The sequence below is a fragment of the Balearica regulorum genome, chromosome 2 (assembly GCF_011004875.1).
Source record: "Balearica regulorum gibbericeps isolate bBalReg1 chromosome 2, bBalReg1.pri, whole genome shotgun sequence".
In the NCBI taxonomy this organism is placed as follows: domain Eukaryota; kingdom Metazoa; phylum Chordata; class Aves; order Gruiformes; family Gruidae; genus Balearica; species Balearica regulorum.
In genome coordinates this window covers 78,099,848-78,123,099 of record NC_046185.1, presented here as the reverse complement: position 1 = coordinate 78,123,099, position 23,252 = coordinate 78,099,848, and the positions used below count along the sequence as shown (strand labels likewise).

General features: G+C 55.6%; 2 protein-coding genes, 1 long non-coding RNA gene and 1 pseudogene across 3 annotated transcripts in view; 3 read left to right on the top strand and 1 right to left on the bottom strand.

The window, feature by feature from the left end:
• The window catches only part of LOC142600833 (SUN domain-containing protein 3-like), a 125,568-nt gene extending 119,992 nt beyond the window's left edge, over nt 1-5,576 (top strand). Inside the window, exons 2-7 of the mRNA XM_075747194.1 lie at nt 1,657-1,827; nt 2,414-2,498; nt 2,890-3,005; nt 3,885-4,052; nt 4,558-4,650; nt 5,364-5,576. Of these exons, the coding sequence (XP_075603309.1) occupies nt 1,657-1,827; nt 2,414-2,498; nt 2,890-3,005; nt 3,885-4,052; nt 4,558-4,650; nt 5,364-5,513 (783 nt within the window). The 3' untranslated portion in view covers nt 5,514-5,576. The remainder of the gene's footprint in view (nt 1-1,656; nt 1,828-2,413; nt 2,499-2,889; nt 3,006-3,884; nt 4,053-4,557; nt 4,651-5,363) is intronic.
• Nucleotides 1-23,252, bottom strand: part of LOC142600431 (uncharacterized) — a 761,935-nt gene that overhangs the window by 307,044 nt on the left and 431,639 nt on the right. The gene's annotated exons all lie outside the window — the stretch shown is intronic.
• LOC142600832 (SUN domain-containing protein 3-like) lies at nt 5,602-13,719 on the top strand. The gene is made up of 8 exons (XM_075747193.1): nt 5,602-5,634; nt 6,792-6,901; nt 9,778-9,949; nt 10,534-10,618; nt 11,009-11,124; nt 11,998-12,165; nt 12,671-12,763; nt 13,477-13,719. Exons 1-8 carry the CDS (start codon nt 5,602-5,604, stop codon nt 13,717-13,719), a joined length of 1,020 nt encoding a protein of 339 aa, XP_075603308.1.
• Nucleotides 13,716-21,942, top strand: LOC142600831 (SUN domain-containing protein 3-like; annotated as a pseudogene).

The following is a 23,252-nucleotide window of genomic DNA, read 5'->3' as shown; positions in this document are numbered from 1 at the left end:
GAGCCAGTGGCTAACCTTGGCTGCCCAGGAGGTTGAGAAGCTTCTGCAGGAGCAGGAGCGTATTCCAAGGGAGGGCGTGTCCATCTACTGCGGAGCCCGTACACCATCATGACCTCTCTCAGCGGCTACAAGAGCAGAGAGAACTATGGCTCCTGGGAGAGACGCAGAAAGGGGAGCGGGCAGCCTGAGGCATAACGCAGCCATAGACCAAGTTGAAAGTGTAGGAGAGCTTTGGTGTATGTCCGACAGGTGTCTACCACGTGGGGACAGGTTGGCGAAGCAAGCCTCTGGAGGACTGCAGCGGTATGCCAGCCTACATCTATTTGTATATTCAGCCTTTCCAAATGCAGGTGACATTTAGGTCTCTTCCGATCAAGGCGGCTTCTGCAGCGTAACTCCAGGGCAGAAAGTGCCACTCATTAAAAGCCTGTGGCTAGGGCTAGGGACAGTAGCCACCCTGGCAGGTCCATTCAGGTGAAGGTCAACTGGACTGAACACCAGCCGTCTCCACAGATTGTGGCATTGCACGCAGCTGAGAAAGAGCAATGATGAGGCAGATTTGGGCCTGCACTAGGGTTCAGCCCAGCACTGCTTTGCGTGTGAAGACTTGAGTCCGTGGGTTTTGATGGCTAGTAGAGTCTTCAACATGCCTCCCACTTCAAAAATTCAGGAATTCCTTTGTGGGCACAGAATTCAGCGAGCAGCTTCGTAGCAATGAAGCTTCTGCGGGTGGTATCAAGGAAGGAGCTGCAATCAAACCACTCGTGGAGGCGTAGCAGGAACCTGCCCGATAGCTGCCGAGGGCAACGGGAAACTGAAGGAATACGTAGAAGAGGTTGCATGCACCTCTTGGCCTGTTGAATGAATGCCTGACAAATGGTCGAAGGCTTTGTAGGAAGGAGTGTTACTTGACTGGAGGCCGTGCCCAAGCCAAAGACGGGAGGCTTTCTGGAAGAAGACAATGCCCAATGTGAATTGTCTTCTGCCTTGCCTGCTGGTCCACGGTGGTGGTCTTCAGAGCTTATGCTAGTGGAGCAACCGAGCACAAACAGGCAACGGTGTCTGTAAACTCGCTGTTTCCCGTGGCTGTACAGAGACTGTCGTTGCGCGCTGGCCTTTGTTTCTGCAGAAAGGCCGGTTTCTCTTTGGAATGACTGTTCCCTTAACTGTCGTTCCAGGAGCGCTTGCACCTCCCTGGAGGGGACTGGAAGACTCGGAGGTAAAAAAACCATTTCCCCTTGACTAGACTTTAGAGGAGCTCTGCCCCCCTCGGCCTCAACAGGACACCTGTTTATGTGCCCCCTCACACAAGCTTCACCTGACACAGCTCCCTGAGCTTCTCCCGTTGCCATTTCTTCCCTTCTGCCAAACGGCCAGCTATAGCTCCCACCGTCCGTTAGGGGACTGCAGCCACCCATCCGTCACCGTTGCTGGGCTGCTACCAAAATGCAGCACTTCCCATAACGTACCCAGGCAGCTGGGAAGCAGCTTCTCAGCCTGAAGCTCTGAGAACTTTGGAACTCACTCTCACCAACCCCTTAAGATGTGGTTGCCCTGCCACTCATCCAGAGCCAGGCTTCTTGCCTCACTCCATTCCACAGCATCTGAGGGGCCAGCCACAGCAGTTACGGTCTCTCTGTTGGTCACTTTTTCTAGGCCTGCAGGAGACGAGCTGGGAGAAGCGCTGAGCGACACCCTGACCTTGAAGAACAGCTACGTAAGGTGCAGGGCGAGCTCTATCACCTGCGATGGAGCGCAAAGGATATCGCCGAGCGTGCTGTCCAGGAAGCCTTGAAGCAGGCTGAGCTCCCAGGCTTTACCGGATGGGTAAGGGCACGCTGCAGAAGGCTCTACTGGGAGGTTTCTCTCCTCCCTCGGGCATGTATTCCTACTCCAGGTCCCTGTCCTAGCTAGCCAAAAGGCTGGTGCTGCTGGAACAAGGGCTGTGCGTGGCCACACTTGCTTTTCCTGTTGCTCCACGCTTCCTTATGGGGGAAGAGAGAGGCGTGGTGGGAAGTAGAGTTTGTCTTAGTCATACCTTCCTCTCCGCCCAGATCTTGGGTCCTCCTCAAGGGAGGACCGGAAAGAAAGAGTGGTCTCAGCAGTCCATATTTACCCCAGTCCCATCTCACAGCCAGAAGGCTTCTCTGTCCCTGCTGCCTGGCACGGGGCATCTCCACAGGAAAAGCCCGTTCCCACAGCTTCAGCATTCCGAGCAGCGGAGTGAGCAGCCCCTCCATTCTGATACCGGTCAATCCGAGTAGAGCAAACCTGGGAGGTTTCCGGGCAATTCCGGCGTTCCTTCCATCTGAGTTCAACCTTGTCCCAGGTCACCTTGGCTGGCCTTGCAGGGGAGCTGCTTGCCCCGTTCCTTTTCCTTCTAACAGGCGCTCTCCTTTGTGTTCCCTCCCAGGCTGTGCAAGAGATAATCGATCATGTCGTGGAGAAGGTGGAAGAAAACCAAGTCCCGATGCCTGATTATGCCCTCAAATCATCAGGTGCCGTGACACTGTACCATCCAACCAGTTCCAAAGCGCTTCCTGTCCTGCTTGACAATACGGGCATTGGAACGCATCCAGTGGCAGGAGGCAAGGGGCGAGAAGTCAAGGGCCACCTCGTGCCCTGCAAATGTACCCACGGCCAGAGTCTGTAACGGGGCCAGACCACATCTGAAGAACAGAAGGCCTAGTTGACCTTCTTGTCCTTTTCCACAGCCCCTTAGGACAGTTTGAGGAGTCCCTGCTGGGTGTTCCAGAGGGATCATGCCAGTAGGAAAGAGGGGAAGCCCACTGTAGGAGACGGATGACCACTTAGAAGCATTTCTCAAGTCACTAGTGCAACATTCCTCCTGACATTGCTCCGTGATCGTGCTCATCTTTGAATTTCCAGGGGCTGCTGTCATTCATTCAAGAACTTCTCCATCCCTCTGGAATACAAAAGGAAAAGTCTTTTTGTATTCCCTGCCGCTGGTGGATTACGTGAGGTCTCCAGAGGTTATCCTTGAGGTAGGAGGAGCACCAAGAAAGAGAAAAACAGAGGTGGTGGGGAGGAACCAAAGGCGCTGCTGAGCGTCGCCTTTACCCTTGTCTTTGCTCCTCCGAGCGTTCTTTTCCTGCCGCCGCCTTGCACAGACCTCCTCGCCTCCTGTGTCTGCCTGTTGAGTATTTCCTCTCCCGGAGTGTCCCAGGCGCTCCGCGCAAGCTTCTAACAGGCCAGCTTGGTCCGGCAGTCTTTGTCTTCCCAGTCGCTGTGAAAACTGTCGGCGTGGCCGGGAAGGAGAATGGACAAGGTGCCTGCAGAGGTCTGGGCTGTGAGCTCCGCGGGGCTCTTAGTGAGCACAAGTGGGCGCTGAGAGCCTGCACTGCTGGAGGGCCCCACGTTGTGTTGGCCAGCCGTCCTGGCACTGCTCGCTGCTCGCTGCTCCTGAGCGGCCTGCACAAGTTGAAGAGTTGGCTGGTGCCAGTGGCAGGAGGTGGGCCTGGATGAGAGGGAGCGATTGCTTCCCCTTACAGGAAAGGCTCGTCCAGGTGGGCCCTTAGTTGCCACCTGCTCTGGGCAGGTGCCTTTCAGCCACACCGTCCCTTGCTTGTTCTTGGCGAGTTGCTCTGGACGGGGAGAGGCCGGAGAGTTTGTACAAGTAGCGCACCCAGCTGCCTGCCCTCGAAGCGCTTCTCCGCTGAAGGGGTCTTGTGAGGCGTGAATTCTCGCCACGGCTTCTCTGCGCGGTACCCGCAGGGAGCAACCGGAGGCAGCGGCTGGGGTTCAGGGCAGAGCTGATTGCCCAGCTCAGTTCCTAATCCTCTGATGCTGGCGGCGGGAATGAGAGCCAGGGCACCCTTCTCCAGCTGAATGTAGTTTCTTCTTCTCCTCCGCCTCCTTTCCAGCCAGACAATCACCCGGGAAACTGCTGGCCCTTCCCAGGAAGTCAGGGACACGTCCTGATCAAGCTGTCTCTGCCAATCACTCCCAGAGCTGTCACCATGGACCACGTTTCAGGGAGTGCGTTCCATCGAGACAGCATCCCCAGCGCTCCAAAGGACTTTGCAGTCTACGTAAGTCATTTGTCGAGTTGGGGGCGGGGGGTGCCTATGGGTCAAAGAGTCCAGCGGCCCGCGGCTTCCTCCTGGCTCGCACAAGAAACAAGCTCCTCAGAGTTCCTCTCTTGCCACTGTATTCCTCTTTCCATATCCAATGGACCGCTCGAAAGGAAGCTTCTGGGGCAAGGTGGTACTCCAGGAGCCACAGGGAAAAGGAGCTGGCATGGTGCACGGTCCTGGACCTTCTGGCCTCCAATCCCAGTGGGCATGTGTCATCCTCAGGCTACCCCCACTGCCCCCACCCCCACCCCGGGAGCGTCTGCTCCTTTTCTGACTGGCAGCTTAGACTCCTTGAGTAGGCAAGTGTGGCATGCTACTTAGCTGCAGCTTCTCGTCGTCCTCTTGCGCTCATCTTCCTTGGGCTAGGTAGCCAAAATAAACCAGTACTCTGCCGACTGAAGTTAAGTCTTCGCACTGTGTACCAAACGCTCTTGTTTTCTCTACCCCCGTCTTTCTCTAGGGCCTGAAGGAAGGACGTGAGGAGCAGGGCACGTTCCTGGGAGAGTTCACGTTCCTGGCAGCACTGAATCCCAGACAGACCTTCCAGCTGAAAGTACGGGGACCAAGAGGGAGGAGAGTTGTAGGAGAGGAGGAGGAGGAGGAGAAATGTGGTCGGTGGAGGAGAAGCTTCCCCTCCAAAGGGCGAGAGGCAGCCCTCTCCTTGAGCGTGTGCCACGCTGGCCTTTCTTCTGCTTTAACCTCCTAAGGGCGTACGCCTGGACTGCCGTTCTTCTTTGCTTTCGTCTTGGCTTTAAGCTTCAGTGCTCAACAACCGCCACAGTTGAAGCTGAAATCAGCTGGACTGTCTGGACTCCAAGTGCATACAAGCGGCCACATCCCGTAGTGCGCGCTACTACGGGCCTGCTAGTTCAAGCCTAGAAATACTGGGCTTTCTGAGGATTCTGTTGTTGCTGGTAGCGAGTAGCGAGAAGGGAGGCCATTCTGTGTCAGTGGCTTTCTAGAGAAGGCAACGAGGCATTATACTAACCCCACTGGGTCTTGTGACTGTGGAAGCATGTGCCTCAAAGCAGGCGAGAAGCACTTGCCAATCTATGTGCGCAAGCTTCTGGTAGCTGCTTCTTCCTTGACTGATCTTATGGCCAAATGAGGTAGAGCAGGATAAGAAGGTCCTGACCATGAGAGGTCAAAAGACCTCGCAGGGCAGCCAGAAGTAAGCTGTTGAAGGAGTCCGTTGCTGTGGCACTCCTCTGTCAGTTGTCGCCTGCCAGAGAGGAAAAGGCAACTCATTTCTTCTTCTCATTTCAGAACGAGCTCTCTGGGGTCGTGAAGTACATCAGGCTGGAAGTGCTGAGCAACTGGGGCCACCCAGACTACACCTGCCTGTATCGATTCAGGGTGCACGGTGATCCTCCCAAAGACGATGGGGGGAGAGGTGTCAGTTTCGTCTGGCAATAAATTCCATTGATTTTCACCAAGTCGAGTTTGAGTCTCTCGTGCCTGTGACGCTAACTGCTAAGAGAGCTCCCTGTCCTCCTCTCGACCCATGAGCTCATCGCAGACTTCCCGTGAGGAAGAGGTGAGGGAAAAAAGGACTAAGAACCATCTGCTGCAGATATCTTCATTTTTATTTGTGTTGGAGGACTGAAGGCATGTGCAGCTAAAGAACGCCCAAGTGGTAAGAAGAAGACAGACTGAGAAGCAGGAAAGCACGGTAAAAGTTTGGGTGCCCAGAACTGCGTAGGATAGGCTACCCACTCAAGATAGCATGGTAACTTAAAGTTCAACATGTCCTGCCCAAGTCAAGACACCTTTCCTAGAGGGGAACTCTGTCTCAAGCTGCCTCTGAACGGCCGTCGAGGGGCCTCAGCTGCTCCCGCTGGGCGCGCCATCTCCTCCCATGGCGTGCGGGGGGATGCGCGCGTGTCACCTCTGGAACCTGGCTCTCATCCAACACAGCACCCGCTCTGGCAGAGCCATTTCTTTGTGCGGGCTAGCTCTGGCGTTTCATCTGTGATTGGACGGGCTTCCTTTTGTCCTTTTGGGGATAAGGTCACATGCTTTTGCCAACTCTGTGAGTTGTTGGTTTGGGGAGAAAAGCAGAACACAAGGCGTCTGTTGTGTAGGGAAGAGGGGAGGACCCCGACCTCTAAAGAGCACGTGGAGCAGGAAACATGCTCGGAGTCGAGTAGGCTCCCATCCTCTCCTGTAAACGTGTCTCCTGTCCTCGGGACGACAGAGCGCGGTGCCTACGGCAACAACCAGAAACGAACGAGCAAGGCACCCGTGCCTTGTGCCCTGTGGCCCCTTGCCTTTCTCAGGCTGCAAGAAGAGAGGCACCAAGCTGAACCTGAGCCCCCGTGAGAGAAACACCGCGTGGACTTGGCGCCTGACTTCCGTCACCTCTGAAGGCCCTCCTTGTACAGAGCGTCAAAAGCTGCAGAAGCCAGGAAAGGTTTCTTGCAGTTCCCAAATCTGTCCCTCTTCAGTGGGAATTCAAAGCGCTGGCCCCTTGGTAGGAGACGTTCTGGTTTTGTAGGATTTCCTCCCTTGCGGAGAGGAGGGCAAAACCTGCTCCCTGTCAGGTTGCATTTTGCCTCGAAACGGGGCGCTGCCTTTCCTATTGTGACATCGCTGGCCGACGTTGATGTCACAAAGCATCCTCAGCGCTGAGGTAGACACAGCAGGGCATAAGATCGGGGTTGTCCCTGCGCCTTTGTCACTCTCGCTCTCGAGGGAACGGAGATCGCAGAGGTTTTGGCTCGCTCCCGAGCAAGTAGGATGTTTGGTGCCCGTACCTCAGCGGATACGGGCAGACTGCCGCCCAAGGCCCACGATCTGAACGGGTATGCTGCAAAAAGCCTTCTCTCCTTTCCCCAAGTGTTTGTTCTGCCTCATGAGTTGGGGTGGCTGTGGGCTGGGCAGGGGAAGAACACGAGGGCAGCCTGGGAGCTGGGTCTGGAGGTGGTGCAAGGCAGCAGCAGTCTCTTCGGTCTCTTCATGAACACCAGGACTAGGCCTAGAAAGCCTTTTGTCTCTGCAAAGGGAGGGACAAATCCGTTTTGGATCGCATGGACAGAGTGCCAGGCAGTTGCCCAGATACATCCCTGCTGTAGGAATTGCGAGAGCTTAGCACAGTCCTGTACTGCGCTCCGCGGATGGGTTAGGTCTTCCCGTTGAGCAGAACCAGAAGGACACTGATGTTTCCTCTGTTGGCAGTGGATTTGACTTGTGTTCCTGACAGATGAGGTTTCCTTTGGAAACCTGGTCAGCTCCTCACCAGTGGTCTGCCTTAGGAAAAGGAGCACAAGATCCTCTGAGGGGTCCAAAAAGTTTTCTAGTAGGACAAAAGGGCTTGTTTATTCCCGATGAAGTCTACGCTGTAAGCCTTTCAAGAGCCTCCTGGAACAGGCAGGAGGAGTTTCCGTCTTGCAGAGCGGTGTGTGCTGTCTCTCGGCAGATGAGGCCTCAGGGGAGCAGGGGCTAGCCACCAGGGTGTTTCTTTGGAGTTTCCTTGGTTCCCCATGGCTTGCCAGCATGCATTTACGTTCCATCCTCCCTCCCTCCTACCCAGTCTGCATTTGTCGCTGCCGTACCAAATGCCCCACTGGTGCAGTTGGTGACAACTCCACCACTGAACTCGAGCTTGTTCAGGACCGAGGCAGTCCTCACACCACAAACACCAAGTTCAAGACCTGCATTCCCTACTGCTGCTCTCGAGTCTGCTGCTGCTGCTGAACTGCACGGGTACCGCCAGCTTCACCATCCTTTTCCTCCTTGCTGCTCCGTAGGAAAATGAAGGCTCTGAAAACGGTGATGTGGGCGCTGCTTGTTGGTCTCTTCTGTGTTGGTGAGTCTCTGTAGAGCTCAGACCTGAGGGTGGCCCCTTGGAACCATTCTGCCCTGGTCCGCTTCCCCTGCTTTGACCAGAGGAGCCCGGCTAAGAGCAGAAAGTCCCCAACAGAGGTGTTCCAGTCCCTCCTGCTTCAGAGCAGAATGGGTGTGGGGGTGAGGAAGGGACGACTTGCCTTCCCTAGGAGGGCTAAGCCAGTTCTCTTAAGCCGAAGGAAGAGCTAGTGGCTAACCTTGGCTGCCCCAGGAGGTTGAGAAGCTTCTGCAGGAGCAGGAGCGTATTCCAAGGGAGGGCGTGTCCATCTACTGCGGAGCCCGTACACCATCATGACCTCTCTCAGCGGCTACAAGAGCAGAGAGAACTATGGCTCCTGGGAGAGACGCAGAAAGGGGAGCGGGCAGCCTGAGGCATAACGCAGCCATAGACCAAGTTGAAAGTGTAAGGAGAGCTTTGGTGTATGTCCGACAGGTGTCTACCACGTGGGACAGGTTGGCGAAGCAAGCCTCTGGAGGACTGCAGCGGTATGCCAAGCCTACATCTATTTGTATATTCAGCCTTTCCAAATGCAGGTGACATTTAGGTCTCTTCCGATCAAGGCGGCTTCTGCCAGCGTAACTCCAGGGCAGAAAGTGCCACTCATTAAAAGCCTGTGGCTAGGGCTCGGGACAGTAGCCACCCTGGCAGGTCATTCAGGTGAAGGTCAACTGGACTGAACACCAGCGTCTCCACAGATTGTGGCATTGCACGCAGCTGAGAAAGAGCAATGATGAGGCAGATTTGGGCCTGCACAGGGTTCAGCCCAGCACTGCTTTGCGTGTGAAGACTTGAGTCCGTGGGTTTTGATGGCTAGTAGAGTCTTCAACATGCCTCCCACTTCAAAAATTCAGGAATTCCTTTGTGGGCACAGAATTCAGCGAGCAGCTTCGTAGCAATGAAGCTTCTGCGGGTGGTATCAAGGAAGGAGCTGCAATCAAACCACTCGTGGAGGCGTAGCAGGAACCTGCCCGATAGCTGCCGAGGGCAACGGGAAACTGAAGGAATACGTAGAAGAGGTTGCATGCACCTCTTGGCCTGTTGAATGAATGCCTGACAAATGGTCGAAGGCTTTGTAGGAAGGGTGTTACTTGACTGGAGGCCATGCCCAAGCCAAAGACGGGAGGCTTTCTGGAAGAAGACAATGCCCAATGTGAATTGTCTTCTGCCTTGCCTGCTGGTCCACGGTGGTGGTCTTCAGAGCTTATGCTAGTGGAGCAACCGAGCACAAACAGGCACGGTGTCTGTAACTCGCTGTTTCCCGTGGCTGTACAGAGACTGTCGTTGCGCGCTGCCTTTGTTTCTGCAGAAAGGCCGGTTTCTCTTTGGAATGACTGTTCCCTTAACTGTCGTTCCAGGAGCGCTTGCACCTCCCTGGAGGGGACTGGAAGACTCGGAGGTAAAAAACCATTTCCCCTTGACTAGACTTTAGAGGAGCTCTGCCCCCCTCGGCCTCAACAGGACACTGTTTATGTGCCCCCTCACACAAGCTTCACCTGACACAGCTCCCTGAGCTTCTCCCATTGCCATTTCTTCCCTTCTGCCAAACGGCCAGCTATAGCTCTCCACGTCCGTTAGGGGACTGCAGCCACCCATCCGTCCACCGTTGCTGGGCTGCACCAAAATGCAGCACTTCCCCATAACGTACCCAGGCAGCTGGGAAGCAGCTTCTCAGCCTGAAGCTCTGAGAACTTTGGAACTCACTCTCCCAACCCCTTAAGATGTGGTTGCCCTGCCACTCATCCAGAGCCAGGCTTCTTGCCTCACTCCCATTCCCACAGCATCTGAGGGGCCAGCCAGAGCAGTTACGGTCTCTCTGTTGGTCACTTTTTCTAGGCCTGCAGGAGACGAGCTGGGAGAAGCGCTGAGCGACACCCTGACCCTTGAAGAACAGCTACGTAAGGTGCAGGGCGAGCTCTATCACCTGCGATGGAGCGCAAAGGATATCGCCGAGCGTGCTGTCCAGGAAGCCTTGAAGCAGGCTGAGCTCCCAGGCTTTACCGGATGGGTAAGGGCACGCTGCAGAAGGCTCTACTGGGAGGTTTCTCTCCTCCCTCGGGCATGTATCCTACTCCAGGTCCCTGTCCTAGCTAGCCAAAAGGCTGGTGCTGCTGGAACAAGGGCTGTGCGTGGCCACACTTGCTTTTCCTGTTGCTCCACGCTTCCTTATGGGGGAAGAGAGAGGCGTGGTGGGAAGTAGAGTTGTCTTAGTCATACCTTCCTCTCCGCCCAGATCTTGGGTCCTCCTCAAGGGAGGACCGGAAAGAAAGAGTGGTCTCAGCAGTCCATATTTACCCCAGTCCCATCTCACAGCCAGAAGGCTTCTCTGTCCCTGCTGCCTGGCACGGGGCATCTCCACAGGAAAAGCCCGTTCCCACAGCTTCAGCATTCCGAGCAGCGGAGTGAGCAGCCCCTCCATTCTGATACCGGTCAATCCGAGTAGAGCAAACCTGGGAGGTTTCCGGGCAATTCCGGCGTTCCTTCCATCTGAGTTCAACCTTGTCCCAGGTCACCTTGGCTGGCCTTGCAGGGGAGCTGCTTGCCCCGTTCCTTTTCCTTCTAACAGGCGCTCTCCTTTGTGTTCCCTCCCAGGCTGTGCAAGAGATAATCGATCATGTCGTGGAGAAGGTGGAAGAAAACCAAGTCCCGATGCCTGATTATGCCCTCAAATCATCAGGTGCCGTGACACTGTACCATCCAACCAGTTCCAAAGCGCTTCCTGTCCTGCTTGACAATACGGGCATTGGAACGCATCCAGTGGCAGGAGGCAAGGGGCGAGAAGTCAAGGGCCACCTCGTGCCCTGCAAATGTACCCATGGCCAGAGTCTGTAACGGGCCAGACCACATCTGAAGAACAGAAGGCCTAGTTGACCTTCTTGTCCTTTTCCACAGCCCCTTAGGACAGTTTGAGGAGTCCCTGCTGGGTGTTCCAGAGGGATCATGCCAGTAGGAAAGAGGGGAAGCCCACTGTAGGAGACGGATGACCACTTAGAAGCATTTCTCAAGTCACTAGTGCAACATTCCTCCTGACATTGCTCCGTGATCGTGCTCATCTTTGAATTTCCAGGGGCTGCTGTCATTCATTCAAGAACTTCTCCATCCCTCTGGAATACAAAAGGAAAAGTCTTTTTGTATTCCCTGCCGCTGGTGGATTACGTGAGGTCTCCAGAGGTTATCCTTGAGGTAGGAGGAGCACCGAGAAAAACAGAGGTGGTGGGGAGGAACCAAAGGCGCTGCTGAGCGTCGCCTTTACCCTTGTCTTTGCTCCTCCGAGCGTTCTTTTCCTGCCGCCGCCTTGCACAGACCTCCTCGCCTCCTGTGTCTGCCTGTTGAGTATTTCCTCTCCCGGAGTGTCCCAGGCGCTCCGCGCAAGCTTCTAACAGGCCAGCTTGGTCCGGCAGTCTTTGTCTTCCCAGTCGCTGTGAAAACTGTCGGCGTGGCCGGGAAGGAGAATGGACAAGGTGCCTGCAGAGGTCTGGGCTGTGAGCTCCGCGGGGCTCTTAGTGAGCACAAGTGGGCGCTGAGAGCCTGCACTGCTGGAGGGCCCCACGTTGTGTTGGCCAGCCGTCCTGGCACTGCTCGCTGCTCGCTGCTCCTGAGCGGCCTGCACAAGTTGAAGAGTTGGCTGGTGCCAGTGGCAGGAGGTGGGCCTGGATGAGAGGGAGCGATTGCTTCCCCTTACAGGAAAGGCTCGTCCAGGTGGGCCCTTAGTTGCCACCTGCTCTGGGCAGGTGCCTTTCAGCCACACCGTCCCTTGCTTGTTCTTGGCGAGTTGCTCTGGACGGGGAGAGGCCGGAGAGTTTGTACAAGTAGCGCACCCAGCTGCCTGCCCTCGAAGCGCTTCTCCGCTGAAGGGGTCTTGTGAGGCGTGAATTCTCGCCACGGCTTCTCTGCGCGGTACCCGCAGGGAGCGACCGGAGGCAGCGGCTGGGGTTCAGGGCAGAGCTGATTGCCCAGCTCAGTTCCTAATCCTCTGATGCTGGCGGCGGGAATGAGAGCCAGGGCACCCTTCTCCAGCTGAATGTAGTTTCTTCTTCTCCTCCGCCTCCTTTCCAGCCAGACAATCACCCGGGAAACTGCTGGCCCTTCCCAGGAAGTCAGGGACACGTCCTGATCAAGCTGTCTCTGCCAATCACTCCCAGAGCTGTCACCATGGACCACGTTTCAGGGAGTGCGTTCCATCGAGACAGCATCCCCAGCGCTCCAAAGGACTTTGCAGTCTACGTAAGTCATTTGTCGAGTTGGGGGCGGGGGGTGCCTATGGGTCAAAGAGTCCAGCGGCCCGCGGCTTCCTCCTGGCTCGCACAAGAAACAAGCTCCTCAGAGTTCCTCTCTTGCCACTGTATTCCTCTTTCCATATCCAATGGACCGCTCGAAAGGAAGCTTCTGGGGCAAGGTGGTACTCCAGGAGCCACAGGGAAAAGGAGCTGGCATGGTGCACGGTCCTGGACCTTCTGGCCTCCAATCCCAGTGGGCATGTGTCATCCTCAGGCTACCCCCACTGCCCCCACCCCCACCCCGGGAGCGTCTGCTCCTTTTCTGACTGGCAGCTTAGACTCCTTGAGTAGGCAAGTGTGGCATGCTACTTAGCTGCAGCTTCTCGTCGTCCTCTTGCGCTCATCTTCCTTGGGCTAGGTAGCCAAAATAAACCAGTACTCTGCCGACTGAAGTTAAGTCTTCGCACTGTGTACCAAACGCTCTTGTTTTCTCTACCCCCGTCTTTCTCTAGGGCCTGAAGGAAGGACGTGAGGAGCAGGGCACGTTCCTGGGAGAGTTCACGTTCCTGGCAGCACTGAATCCCAGACAGACCTTCCAGCTGAAAGTACGGGGACCAAGAGGGAGGAGAGTTGTAGGAGAGGAGGAGGAGGAGGAGAAATGTGGTCGGTGGAGGAGAAGCTTCCCCTCCAAAGGGCGAGAGGCAGCCCTCTCCTTGAGCGTGTGCCACGCTGGCCTTTCTTCTGCTTTAACCTCCTAAGGGCGTACGCCTGGACTGCCGTTCTTCTTTGCTTTCGTCTTGGCTTTAAGCTTCAGTGCTCAACAACCGCCACAGTTGAAGCTGAAATCAGCTGGACTGTCTGGACTCCAAGTGCATACAAGCGGCCACATCCCGTAGTGCGCGCTACTACGGGCCTGCTAGTTCAAGCCTAGAAATACTGGGCTTTCTGAGGATTCTGTTGTTGCTGGTAGCGAGTAGCGAGAAGGGAGGCCATTCTGTGTCAGTGGCTTTCTAGAGAAGGCAACGAGGCATTATACTAACCCCACTGGGTCTTGTGACTGTGGAAGCATGTGCCTCAAAGCAGGCGAGAAGCACTTGCCAATCTATGTGCGCAAGCTTCTGGTAGCTGCTTCTTCCTTGACTGATCTTATGGCCAAATGAGGTAGAGCAGGATAAGAAGGTCCTGACCATGAGAGGTCAAAAGACCTCGCAGGGCAGCCAGAAGTAAGCTGTTGAAGGAGTCCATTGCTGTGGCACTCCTCTGTCAGTTGTCGCCTGCCAGAGAGGAAAAGGCAACTCATTTCTTCTTCTCATTTCAGAACGAGCTCTCTGGGGTCGTGAAGTACATCAGGCTGGAAGTGCTGAGCAACTGGGGCCACCCAGACTACACCTGCCTGTATCGATTCAGGGTGCACGGTGATCCTCCCAAAGACGATGAGGGGGAGAGGTGTCAGTTTCGTCTGGCAATAAATTCCATTGATTTTCACCAAGTCGAGTTTGAGTCTCTCGTGCCTGTGACGCTAACTGCTAAGAGAGCTCCCTGTCCTCCTCTCGACCCATGAGCTCATCGCAGACTTCCCGTGAGGAAGAGGTGAGGGAAAAAAGGACTAAGAACCATCTGCTGCAGATATCTTCATTTTTATTTGTGTTGGAGGACCGAAGGCATGTGCAGCTAAAGAACGCCCAAGTGGTAAGAAGAAGACAGACTGAGAAGCAGGAAAGCACGGTAAAAGTTTGGGTGCCCAGAACTGCGTAGGATAGGCTACCCACTCAAGATAGCATGGTAACTTAAAGTTCAACATGTCCTGCCCAAGTCAAGACACCTTTCCTAGAGGGGAACTCTGTCTCAAGCTGCCTCTGAACGGCCGTCGAGGGGCCTCAGCTGCTCCCGCTGGGCGCGCCATCTCCTCCCATGGCGTGCGGGGGGATGCGCGCGTGTCACCTCTGGAACCTGGCTCTCATCCAACACAGCACCCGCTCTGGCAGAGCCATTTCTTTGTGCGGGCTAGCTCTGGCGTTTCATCTGTGATTGGACGGGCTTCCTTTTGTCCTTTTGGGGATAAGGTCACATGCTTTTGCCAACTCTGTGAGTTGTTGGTTTGGGGAGAAAAGCAGAACACAAGGCGTCTGTTGTGTAGGGAAGAGGGGAGGACCCCGACCTCTAAAGAGCACGTGGAGCAGGAAACAGTGCTCGGAGTCGAGTAGGCTCCCATCCTCTCCTGTAAACGTGTCTCCTGTCCTCGGGACGACAGAGCGCGGTGCCTACGGCAACAACCAGAAACGAACGAGCAAGGCACCCGTGCCTTGTGCCCTGTGGCCCCTTGCCTTTCTCAGGCTGCAAGAAGAGAGGCACCAAGCTGAACCTGAGCCCCCGCGAGAGAAACACCGCGTGGACTTGGCGCCTGACTTCCGTCACCTCTGAAGGCCCTCCTTGTACAGAGCGTCAAAAGCTGCAGAAGCCAGGAAAGGTTTCTTGCAGTTCCCAAATCTGTCCCTCTTCAGTGGGAATTCAAAGCGCTGGCCCCTTGGTAGGAGACGTTCTGGTTTTGTAGGATTTCCTCCCTTGCGGAGAGGAGGGCAAAACCTGCTCCCTGTCAGGTTGCATTTTGCCTCGAAACGGGGCGCTGCCTTTCCTATTGTGACATCGCTGGCCGACGTTGATGTCACAAAGCATCCTCAGCGCTGAGGTAGACACAGCAGGGCATAAGATCGGGGTTGTCCCTGCGCCTTTGTCACTCTCGCTCTCGAGGGAACGGAGATCGCAGAGGTTTTGGCTCGCTCCCGAGCAAGTAGGATGTTTGGTGCCCGTACCTCAGCGGATACGGGCAGACTGCCGCCCAAGGCCCACGATCTGAACGGGTATGCTGCAAAACGCCTTCTCTCCTTTCTCCAAGTGTTTGTTCTGCCTCATGAGTTGGGGTGGCTGTGGGCTGGGCAGGGGAAGAACACGAGGGCAGCCTGGGAGCTGGGTCTGGAGGTGGTGCAAGGCAGCAGCAGTCTCTTCGGTCTCTTCATGAACACCAGGACTAGGCCTAGAAAGCCTTTTGTCTCTGCAAAGGGAGGGACAAATCCGTTTTGGATCGCATGGACAGAGTGCCAGGCAGTTGCCCAGATACATCCCTGCTGTAGGAATTGCGAGAGCTTAGCACAGTCCTGTACTGCGCTCCGCGGATGGGTTAGGTCTTCCCGTTGAGCCGAACCAGAAGGACACTGATGTTTCCTCTGTTGGCAGTGGATTTGACTTGTGTTCCTGACAGATGAGGTTTCCTTTGGAAACCTGGTCAGCTCCTCACCAGTGGTCTGCCTTAGGAAAAGGAGCACAAGATCCTCTGAGGGGTCCAAAAAGTTTTCTAGTAGGACAAAAGGGCTTGTTTATTCCCGATGAAGTCTACGCTGTAAGCCTTTCAAGAGCCTCCTGGAACAGGCAGGAGGAGTTTCCGTCTTGCAGAGCGGTGTGTGCTGTCTCTCGGCAGATGAGGCCTCAGGGGAGCAGGGGCTAGCCACCAGGGTGTTTCTTTGGAGTTTCCTTGGTTCCCCATGGCTTGCCAGCATGCATTTACGTTCCATCCTCCCTCCCTCCTACCCAGTCTGCATTTGTCGCTGCCGTACCAAATGCCCCACTGGTGCAGTTGGTGACAACTCCACCACTGAACTCGAGCTTGTTCAGGACCGTACCGAGGCAGTCCTCACACCACAAACACCAAGTTCAAGACCTGCATTCCCTACTGCTGCTCTCGAGTCTGCTGCTGCTGCTGAACTGCACGGGTACCGCCAGCTTCACCATCCTTTTCCTCCTTGCTGCTCCGTAGGAAAATGAAGGCTCTGAAAACGGTGATGTGGGCGCTGCTTGTTGGTCTCTTCTGTGTTGGTGAGTCTCTGTAGAGCTCAGACCTGAGGGTGGCCCTTTGGAACCATTCTGCCCTGGTCCGCTTCCCCTGCTTTGACCAGAGGAGCCCGGCTAAGAGCAGAAAGTCCCCAACAGAGGTGTTCCAGTCCCTCCTGCTTCAGAGCAGAATGGGTGTGGGGGTGAGGAAGGGACGACTTGCCTTCCCTAGGAGGGCTAAGCCAGTTCTCTTAAGCCGAAGGAAGAGCTAGTGGCTAACCTTGGCTGCCCCAGGAGGTTGAGAAGCTTCTGCAGGAGCAGGAGCGTATTCCAAGGGAGGGCGTGTCCATCTACTGCGGAGCCCGTACACCATCATGACCTCTCTCAGCGGCTACAAGAGCAGAGAGAACTATGGCTCCTGGGAGAGACGCAGAAAGGGGAGCGGGCAGCCTGAGGCATAACGCAGCCATAGACCAAGTTGAAAGTGTAAGGAGAGCTTTGGTGTATGTCCGACAGGTGTCTACCACGTGGGACAGGTTGGCGAAGCAAGCCTCTGGAGGACTGCAGCGGTATGCCAAGCCTACATCTATTTGTATATTCAGCCTTTCCAAATGCAGGTGACATTTAGGTCTCTTCCGATCAAGGCGGCTTCTGCCAGCGTAACTCCAGGGCAGAAAGTGCCACTCATTAAAAGCCTGTGGCTAGGGCTCGGGACAGTAGCCACCCTGGCAGGTCATTCCGGTGAAGGTCAACTGGACTGAACACCAGCGTCTCCACAGATTGTGGCATTGCACGCAGCTGAGAAAGAGCAATGATGGGGCAGATTTGGGCCTGCACAGGGTTCAGCCCAGCACTGCTTTGCGTGTGAAGACTTGAGTCCGTGGGTTTTGATGGCTAGTAGAGTCTTCAACATGCCTCCCACTTCAAAAATTCAGGAATTCCTTTGTGGGCACAGAATTCAGCGAGCAGCTTCGTAGCAATGAAGCTTCTGCGGGTGGTATCAAGGAAGGAGCTGCAATCAAACCACTCGTGGAGGCGTAGCAGGAACCTGCCCGATAGCTGCCGAGGGCAACGGGAAACTGAAGGAATACGTAGAAGAGGTTGCATGCACCTCTTGGCCTGTTGAATGAATGCCTGACAAATGGTCGAAGGCTTTGTAGGAAGGGTGTTACTTGACTGGAGGCCGTGCCCAAGCCAAAGACGGGAGGCTTTCTGGAAGAAGACAATGCCCAATGTGAATTGTCTTCTGCCTTGCCTGCTGGTCCACGGTGGTGGTCTTCAGAGCTTATGCTAGTGGAGCAACCGAGCACAAACAGGCACGGTGTCTGTAACTCGCTGTTTCCCGTGGCTGTACAGAGACTGTCGTTGCGCGCTGCCTTTGTTTCTGCAGAAAGGCCGGTTTCTCTTTGGAATGACTGTTCCCTTAACTGTCGTTCCAGGAGCGCTTGCACCTCCCTGGAGGGGACTGGAAGACTCGGAGGTAAAAAACCATTTCCCCTTGACTAGACTTTAGAGGAGCTCTGCCCCCCTCGGCCTCAACAGGACACTGTTTATGTGCCCCCTCACACAAGCTTCACCTGACACAGCTCCCTGAGCTTCTCCCGTTGCCATTTCTTCCCTTCTGCCAAACGGCCAGCTATAGCTCCCCCCGTCCGTTAGGGGACTGCAGCCACCCATCCGTCCACCGTTGCTGGGCTGCTCCAAAATGCAGCACTTCCCCATAACGTACCCAGGCAGCTGGGAAGCAGCTTCTCAGCCTGAAGCTCTGAGAACTTTGGAACTCACTCTCCCAACCCCTTAAGATGTGGTTGCCCTGCCACTCATCCAGAGCCAGGCTTCTTGCCTCACTCCCATTCCCACAGCATCTGAGGGGCCAGCCACAGCAGTTACGGTCTCTCCGTTGCTCACTCTTTCTAGGCCTGCAGGAGACGAGCTGGGAGAAGCGCTGAGCGACACCCTGACCCTTGAAGAACAGCTACGTAAGGTGCAGGGCGAGCTCTATCACCTGCGATGGAGCGCAAAGGATATCGCCGAGCGTGCTGTCCAGGAAGCCTTGAAGCAGGCTGAGCTCCCAGGCTTTACCGGATGGGTAAGGGCACGCTGCAGAAGGCTCTACTGGGAGGTTTCTCTCCTCCCTCGGGCATGTATCCTACTCCAGGTCCCTGTCCTAGCTAGCCAAAAGGCTGGTGCTGCTGGAACAAGGGCTGTGCGTGGCCACACTTGCTTTTCCTGTTGCTCCACGCTTCCTTATGGGGGAAGAGAGAGGCGTGGTGGGAAGTAGAGTTGTCTTAGTCATACCTTCCTCTCCGCCCAGATCTTGGGTCCTCCTCAAGGGAGGACCGGAAAGAAAGAGTGGTCTCAGCAGTCCATATTTACCCCAGTCCCATCTCACAGCCAGAAGGCTTCTCTGTCCCTGCTGCCTGGCACGGGGCATCTCCACAGGAAAAGCCCGTTCCCACAGCTTCAGCATTCCGAGCAGCGGAGTGAGCAGCCCCTCCATTCTGATACCGGTCAATCCGAGTAGAGCAAACCTGGGAGGTTTCCGGGCAATTCCGGCGTTCCTTCCATCTGAGTTCAACCTTGTCCCAGGTCACCTTGGCTGGCCTTGCAGGGGAGCTGCTTGCCCCGTTCCTTTTCCTTCTAACAGGCGCTCTCCTTTGTGTTCCCTCCCAGGCTGTGCAAGAGATAATCGATCATGTCGTGGAGAAGGTGGAAGAAAACCAAGTCCCGATGCCTGATTATGCCCTCAAATCATCAGGTGCCGTGACACTGTACCATCCAACCAGTTCCAAAGCGCTTCCTGTCCTGCTTGACAATACGGGCATTGGAACGCATCCAGTGGCAGGAGGCAAGGGGCGAGAAGTCAAGGGCCACCTCGTGCCCTGCAAATGTACCCATGGCCAGAGTCTGTAACGGGCCAGACCACATCTGAAGAACAGAAGGCCTAGTTGACCTTCTTGTCCTTTTCCACAGCCCCTTAGGACAGTTTGAGGAGTCCCTGCTGGGTGTTCCAGAGGGATCATGCCAGTAGGAAAGAGGGGAAGCCCACTGTAGGAGACGGATGACCACTTAGAAGCATTTCTCAAGTCACTAGTGCAACATTCCTCCTGACATTGCTCCGTGATCGTGCTCATCTTTGAATTTCCAGGGGCTGCTGTCATTCATTCAAGAACTTCTCCATCCCTCTGGAATACAAAAGGAAAAGTCTTTTTGTATTCCCTGCCGCTGGTGGATTACGTGAGGTCTCCAGAGGTTATCCTTGAGGTAGGAGGAGCACCAAGAAAGAGAAAAACAGAGGTGGGGGGGGAGGAACCAAAGGCGCTGCTGAGCGTCGCCTTTACCCTTGTCTTTGCTCCTCCGAGCGTTCTTTTCCTGCCGCCGCCTTGCACAGACCTCCTCGCCTCCTGTGTCTGCCTGTTGAGTATTTCCTCTCCCGGAGTGTCCCAGGCGCTCCGCGCAAGCTTCTAACAGGCCAGCTTGGTCTGGCAGTCTTTGTCTTCCCAGTCGCTGTGAAAACTGTCGGCGTGGCCGGGAAGGAGAATGGACAAGGTGCCTGCAGAGGTCTGGGCTGTGAGCTCCGCGGGGCTCTTAGTGAGCACAAGTGGGCGCTGAGAGCCTGCACTGCTGGAGGGCCCCACGTTGTGTTGGCCAGCCGTCCTGGCACTGCTCGCTGCTCGCTGCTCCTGAGTGGCCTGCACAAGTTGAAGAGTTGGCTGGTGCCAGTGGCAGGAGGTGGGCCTGGATGAGAGGGAGCGATTGCTTCCCCTTACAGGAAAGGCTCGTCCAGGTGGGCCCTTAGTTGCCACCTGCTTCTGGGCAGGTGCCTTTCAGCCACACCGTCCCTTGCTTGTTCTTGGCGAGTTGCTCTGGACGGGGAGAGGCCGGAGAGTTTTGTACAAGTAGCGCACCCAGCTGCCTGCCCTCGAAGCGCTTCTCCGCTGAAGGGGTCTTGTGAGGCGTGAATTCTCGCCACGGCTTCTCTGCGCGGTACCCGCAGGGAGCGACCGGAGGCAGCGGCTGGGGTTCAGGGCAGAGCTGATTGCCCAGCTCAGTTCCTAATCCTCTGATGCTGGCGGCGGGAATGAGAGCCAGGGCACCCTTCTCCAGCTGAATGTAGTTTCTTCTTCTCCTCCGCCTCCTTTTCAGCCAGACAATCACCCGGGAAACTGCTGGCCCTTCCCAGGAAGTCGGGGACACGTCCTGATCAAGCTGTCTCTGCCAATCACTCCCAGAGCTGTCACCATGGACCACGTTTCAGGGAGTGCGTTCCATCGAGACAGCATCCCCAGCGCTCCAAAGGACTTTGCAGTCTACGTAAGTCATTTGTCGAGTTGGGGGCGGGGGGTGCCTATGGGTCAAAGAGTCCAGCGGCCCGCGGCTTCCTCCTGGCTCGCACAAGAAACAAGCTCCTCAGAGTTCCTCTCTTGCCACTTGTATTCCTCTTTCCATATCCAATGGACCGCTCGAAAGGAAGCTTCTGGGGCAAGGTGGTACTCCAGGAGCCACAGGGAAAAGGAGCTGGCATGGTGCACGGTCCTGGACCTTCTGGCCTCCAATCCCAGTGGGCATGTGTCATCCTCAGGCTACCCCCCCAGCCCCCCCCCCCCCCCGGGAGCGTCTGCTCCTTTTCTGACTGGCAGCTTAGACTCCTTGAGTAGGCAAGTGTGGCATGCTACTTAGCTGCAGCTTCTCGTCGTCCTCTTGCGCTCATCTTCCTTGGGCTAGGTAGCCAAAATAAACCAGTACTCTGCCGACTGAAGTTAAGTCTTCGCACTGTGTACCAAACGCTCTTGTTTTCTCTACCCCCGTCTTTCTCTAGGGCCTGAAGGAAGGACGTGAGGAGCAGGGCACGTTCCTGGGAGAGTTCACGTTCCTGGCAGCACTGAATCCCAGACAGACCTTCCAGCTGAAAGTACGGGGACCAAGAGGGAGGAGAGTTGTAGGAGAGGAGGAGGAGGAGGAGAAATGTGGTCGGTGGAGGAGAAGCTTCCCCTCCAAAGGGCGAGAGGCAGCCCTCTCCTTGAGCGTGTGCCACGCTGGCCTTTCTTCTGCTTTAACTTCCTAAGGGCGTACGCCTGGACTGCCATTCTTCTTTGCTTTCGTCTTGGCTTTAAGCTTCAGTGCTCAACAACCGCCACAGTTGAAGCTGAAATCAGCTGGACTGTCTGGACTCCAAGTGCATACAAGCGGCCACATCCCGTAGTGCGCGCTACTACGGGCCTGCTAGTTCAAGCCTAGAAATACTGGGCTTTCTGAGGATTCTGTTGTTGCTGGTAGCGAGTAGCGAGAAGGGAGGCCATTCTGTGTCAGTGGCTTTCTAGAGAAGGCAACGAGGCATTATACTAACCCCACTGGGTCTTGTGACTGTGGAAGCATGTGCCTCAAAGCAGGCGAGAAGCACTTGCCAATCTATGTGCGCAAGCTTCTGGTAGCTGCTTCTTCCTTGACTGATCTTATGGCCAAATGAGGTAGAGCAGGATAAGAAGGTCCTGACCATGAGAGGTCAAAAGACCTCGCAGGGCAGCCAGAAGTAAGCTGTTGAAGGAGTCCATTGCTGTGGCACTCCTCTGTCAGTTGTCGCCTGCCAGAGAGGAAAAGGCAACTCATTTCTTCTTCTCATTTCAGAACGAGCTCTCTGGGTCGTGAAGTACATCAGGCTGGAAGTGCTGAGCAACTGGGGCCACCCAGACTACACCTGCCTGTATCGATTCAGGGTGCACGGTGATCCTCCCAAAGACGATGGGGGGAGAGGTGTCAGTTTCGTCTGGCAATAAATTCCATTGATTTTCACCAAGTCGAGTTTGAGTCTCTCGTGCCTGTGACGCTAACTGCTAAGAGAGCTCCCTGTCCTCCTCTCGACCCATGAGCTCATCGCAGACTTCCCGGGAGGAAGAGGTGAGGGAAAAAAGGACTAAGAACCATCTCCTGCAGATATCTTCATTTTTATTTGTGTTGGAGGACTGAAGGCATGTGCAGCTAAAGAACGCCAAGTGGTAAGAGAAGACAGACTGAGAAGCAGGAAAGCACGGTAAAAGTTTGGGTGCCCAGAACTGCGTAGGATAGGCTACCCACTCAAGATAGCATGGTAACTTAAAGTTCAACATGTCCTGCCAAGTCAAGACACCTTTCCTAGAGGGGAACTCTGTCTCAAGCTGCCTCTGAACGGCCGTCGAGGGGCCTCAGCTGCTCCCGCTGGGCGCGCCATCTCCTCCCATGGCGTGCGGGGGGATGCGCGCGTGTCACCTCTGGAACCTGGCTCTCATCCAACACAGCACCCGCTCTGGCAGAGCCATTTCTTTGTGCGGGCTAGCTCTGGCGTTTCATCTGTGATTGGACGGGCTTCCTTTTGTCCTTTTGGGGATAAGGTCACATGCTTTTGCCAACTCTGTGAGTTGTTGGTTTGGGGAGAAAAGCAGAACACAAGGCGTCTGTTGTGTAGGGAAGAGGGGAGGACCCCGACCTCTAAAGAGCACGTGGAGCAGGAAACATGCTCGGAGTCGAGTAGGCTCCCATCCTCTCCTGTAAACGTGTCTCCTGTCCTCGGGACGACAGAGCGCGGTGCCTATGGCAACAACCAGAAACGAACGAGCAAGGCACCCGTCCTTTGTGCCCTGTGGCCCCTTGCCTTTCTCAGGCTGCAAGAAGAGAGGCACCAAGCTGAACCTGAGCCCCCGCGAGAGAAACACCGCGTGGACTTGGCGCCTGACTTCCGTCACCTCTGAAGGCCCTCCTTGTACAGAGCGTCAAAAGCTGCAGAAGCCAGGAAAGGTTTCTTGCAGTTCCCAAATCTGTCCCTCTTCAGTGGGAATTCAAAGCGCTGGCCCCTTGGTAGGAGACGTTCTGGTTTTGTAGGATTTCCTCCCTTGCGGAGAGGAGGGCAAAACCTGCTCCCTGTCAGGTTGCATTTTGCCTCGAAACGGGGCGCTGCCTTTCCTATTGTGACATCGCTGGCCGACGTTGATGTCACAAAGCATCCTCAGCGCTGAGGTAGACACAGCAGGGCATAAGATCGGGGTTGTCCCTGCGCCTTTGTCACTCTCGCTCTCGAGGGAACGGAGATCGCAGAGGTTTTGGCTCGCTCCCGAGCAAGTAGGATGTTTGGTGCCCATACCTCAGCGGATACAGGCAGACTGCCACCCAAGGCCCACGATCTGAACGGGTATGCTGCAAAACGCCTTCTCTCCTTTCTCCAAGTGTTTGTTCTGCCTCATGAGTTGGGGTGGCTGTGGGCTGGGCAGGGGAAGAACACGAGGGCAGCCTGGGAGCTGGGTC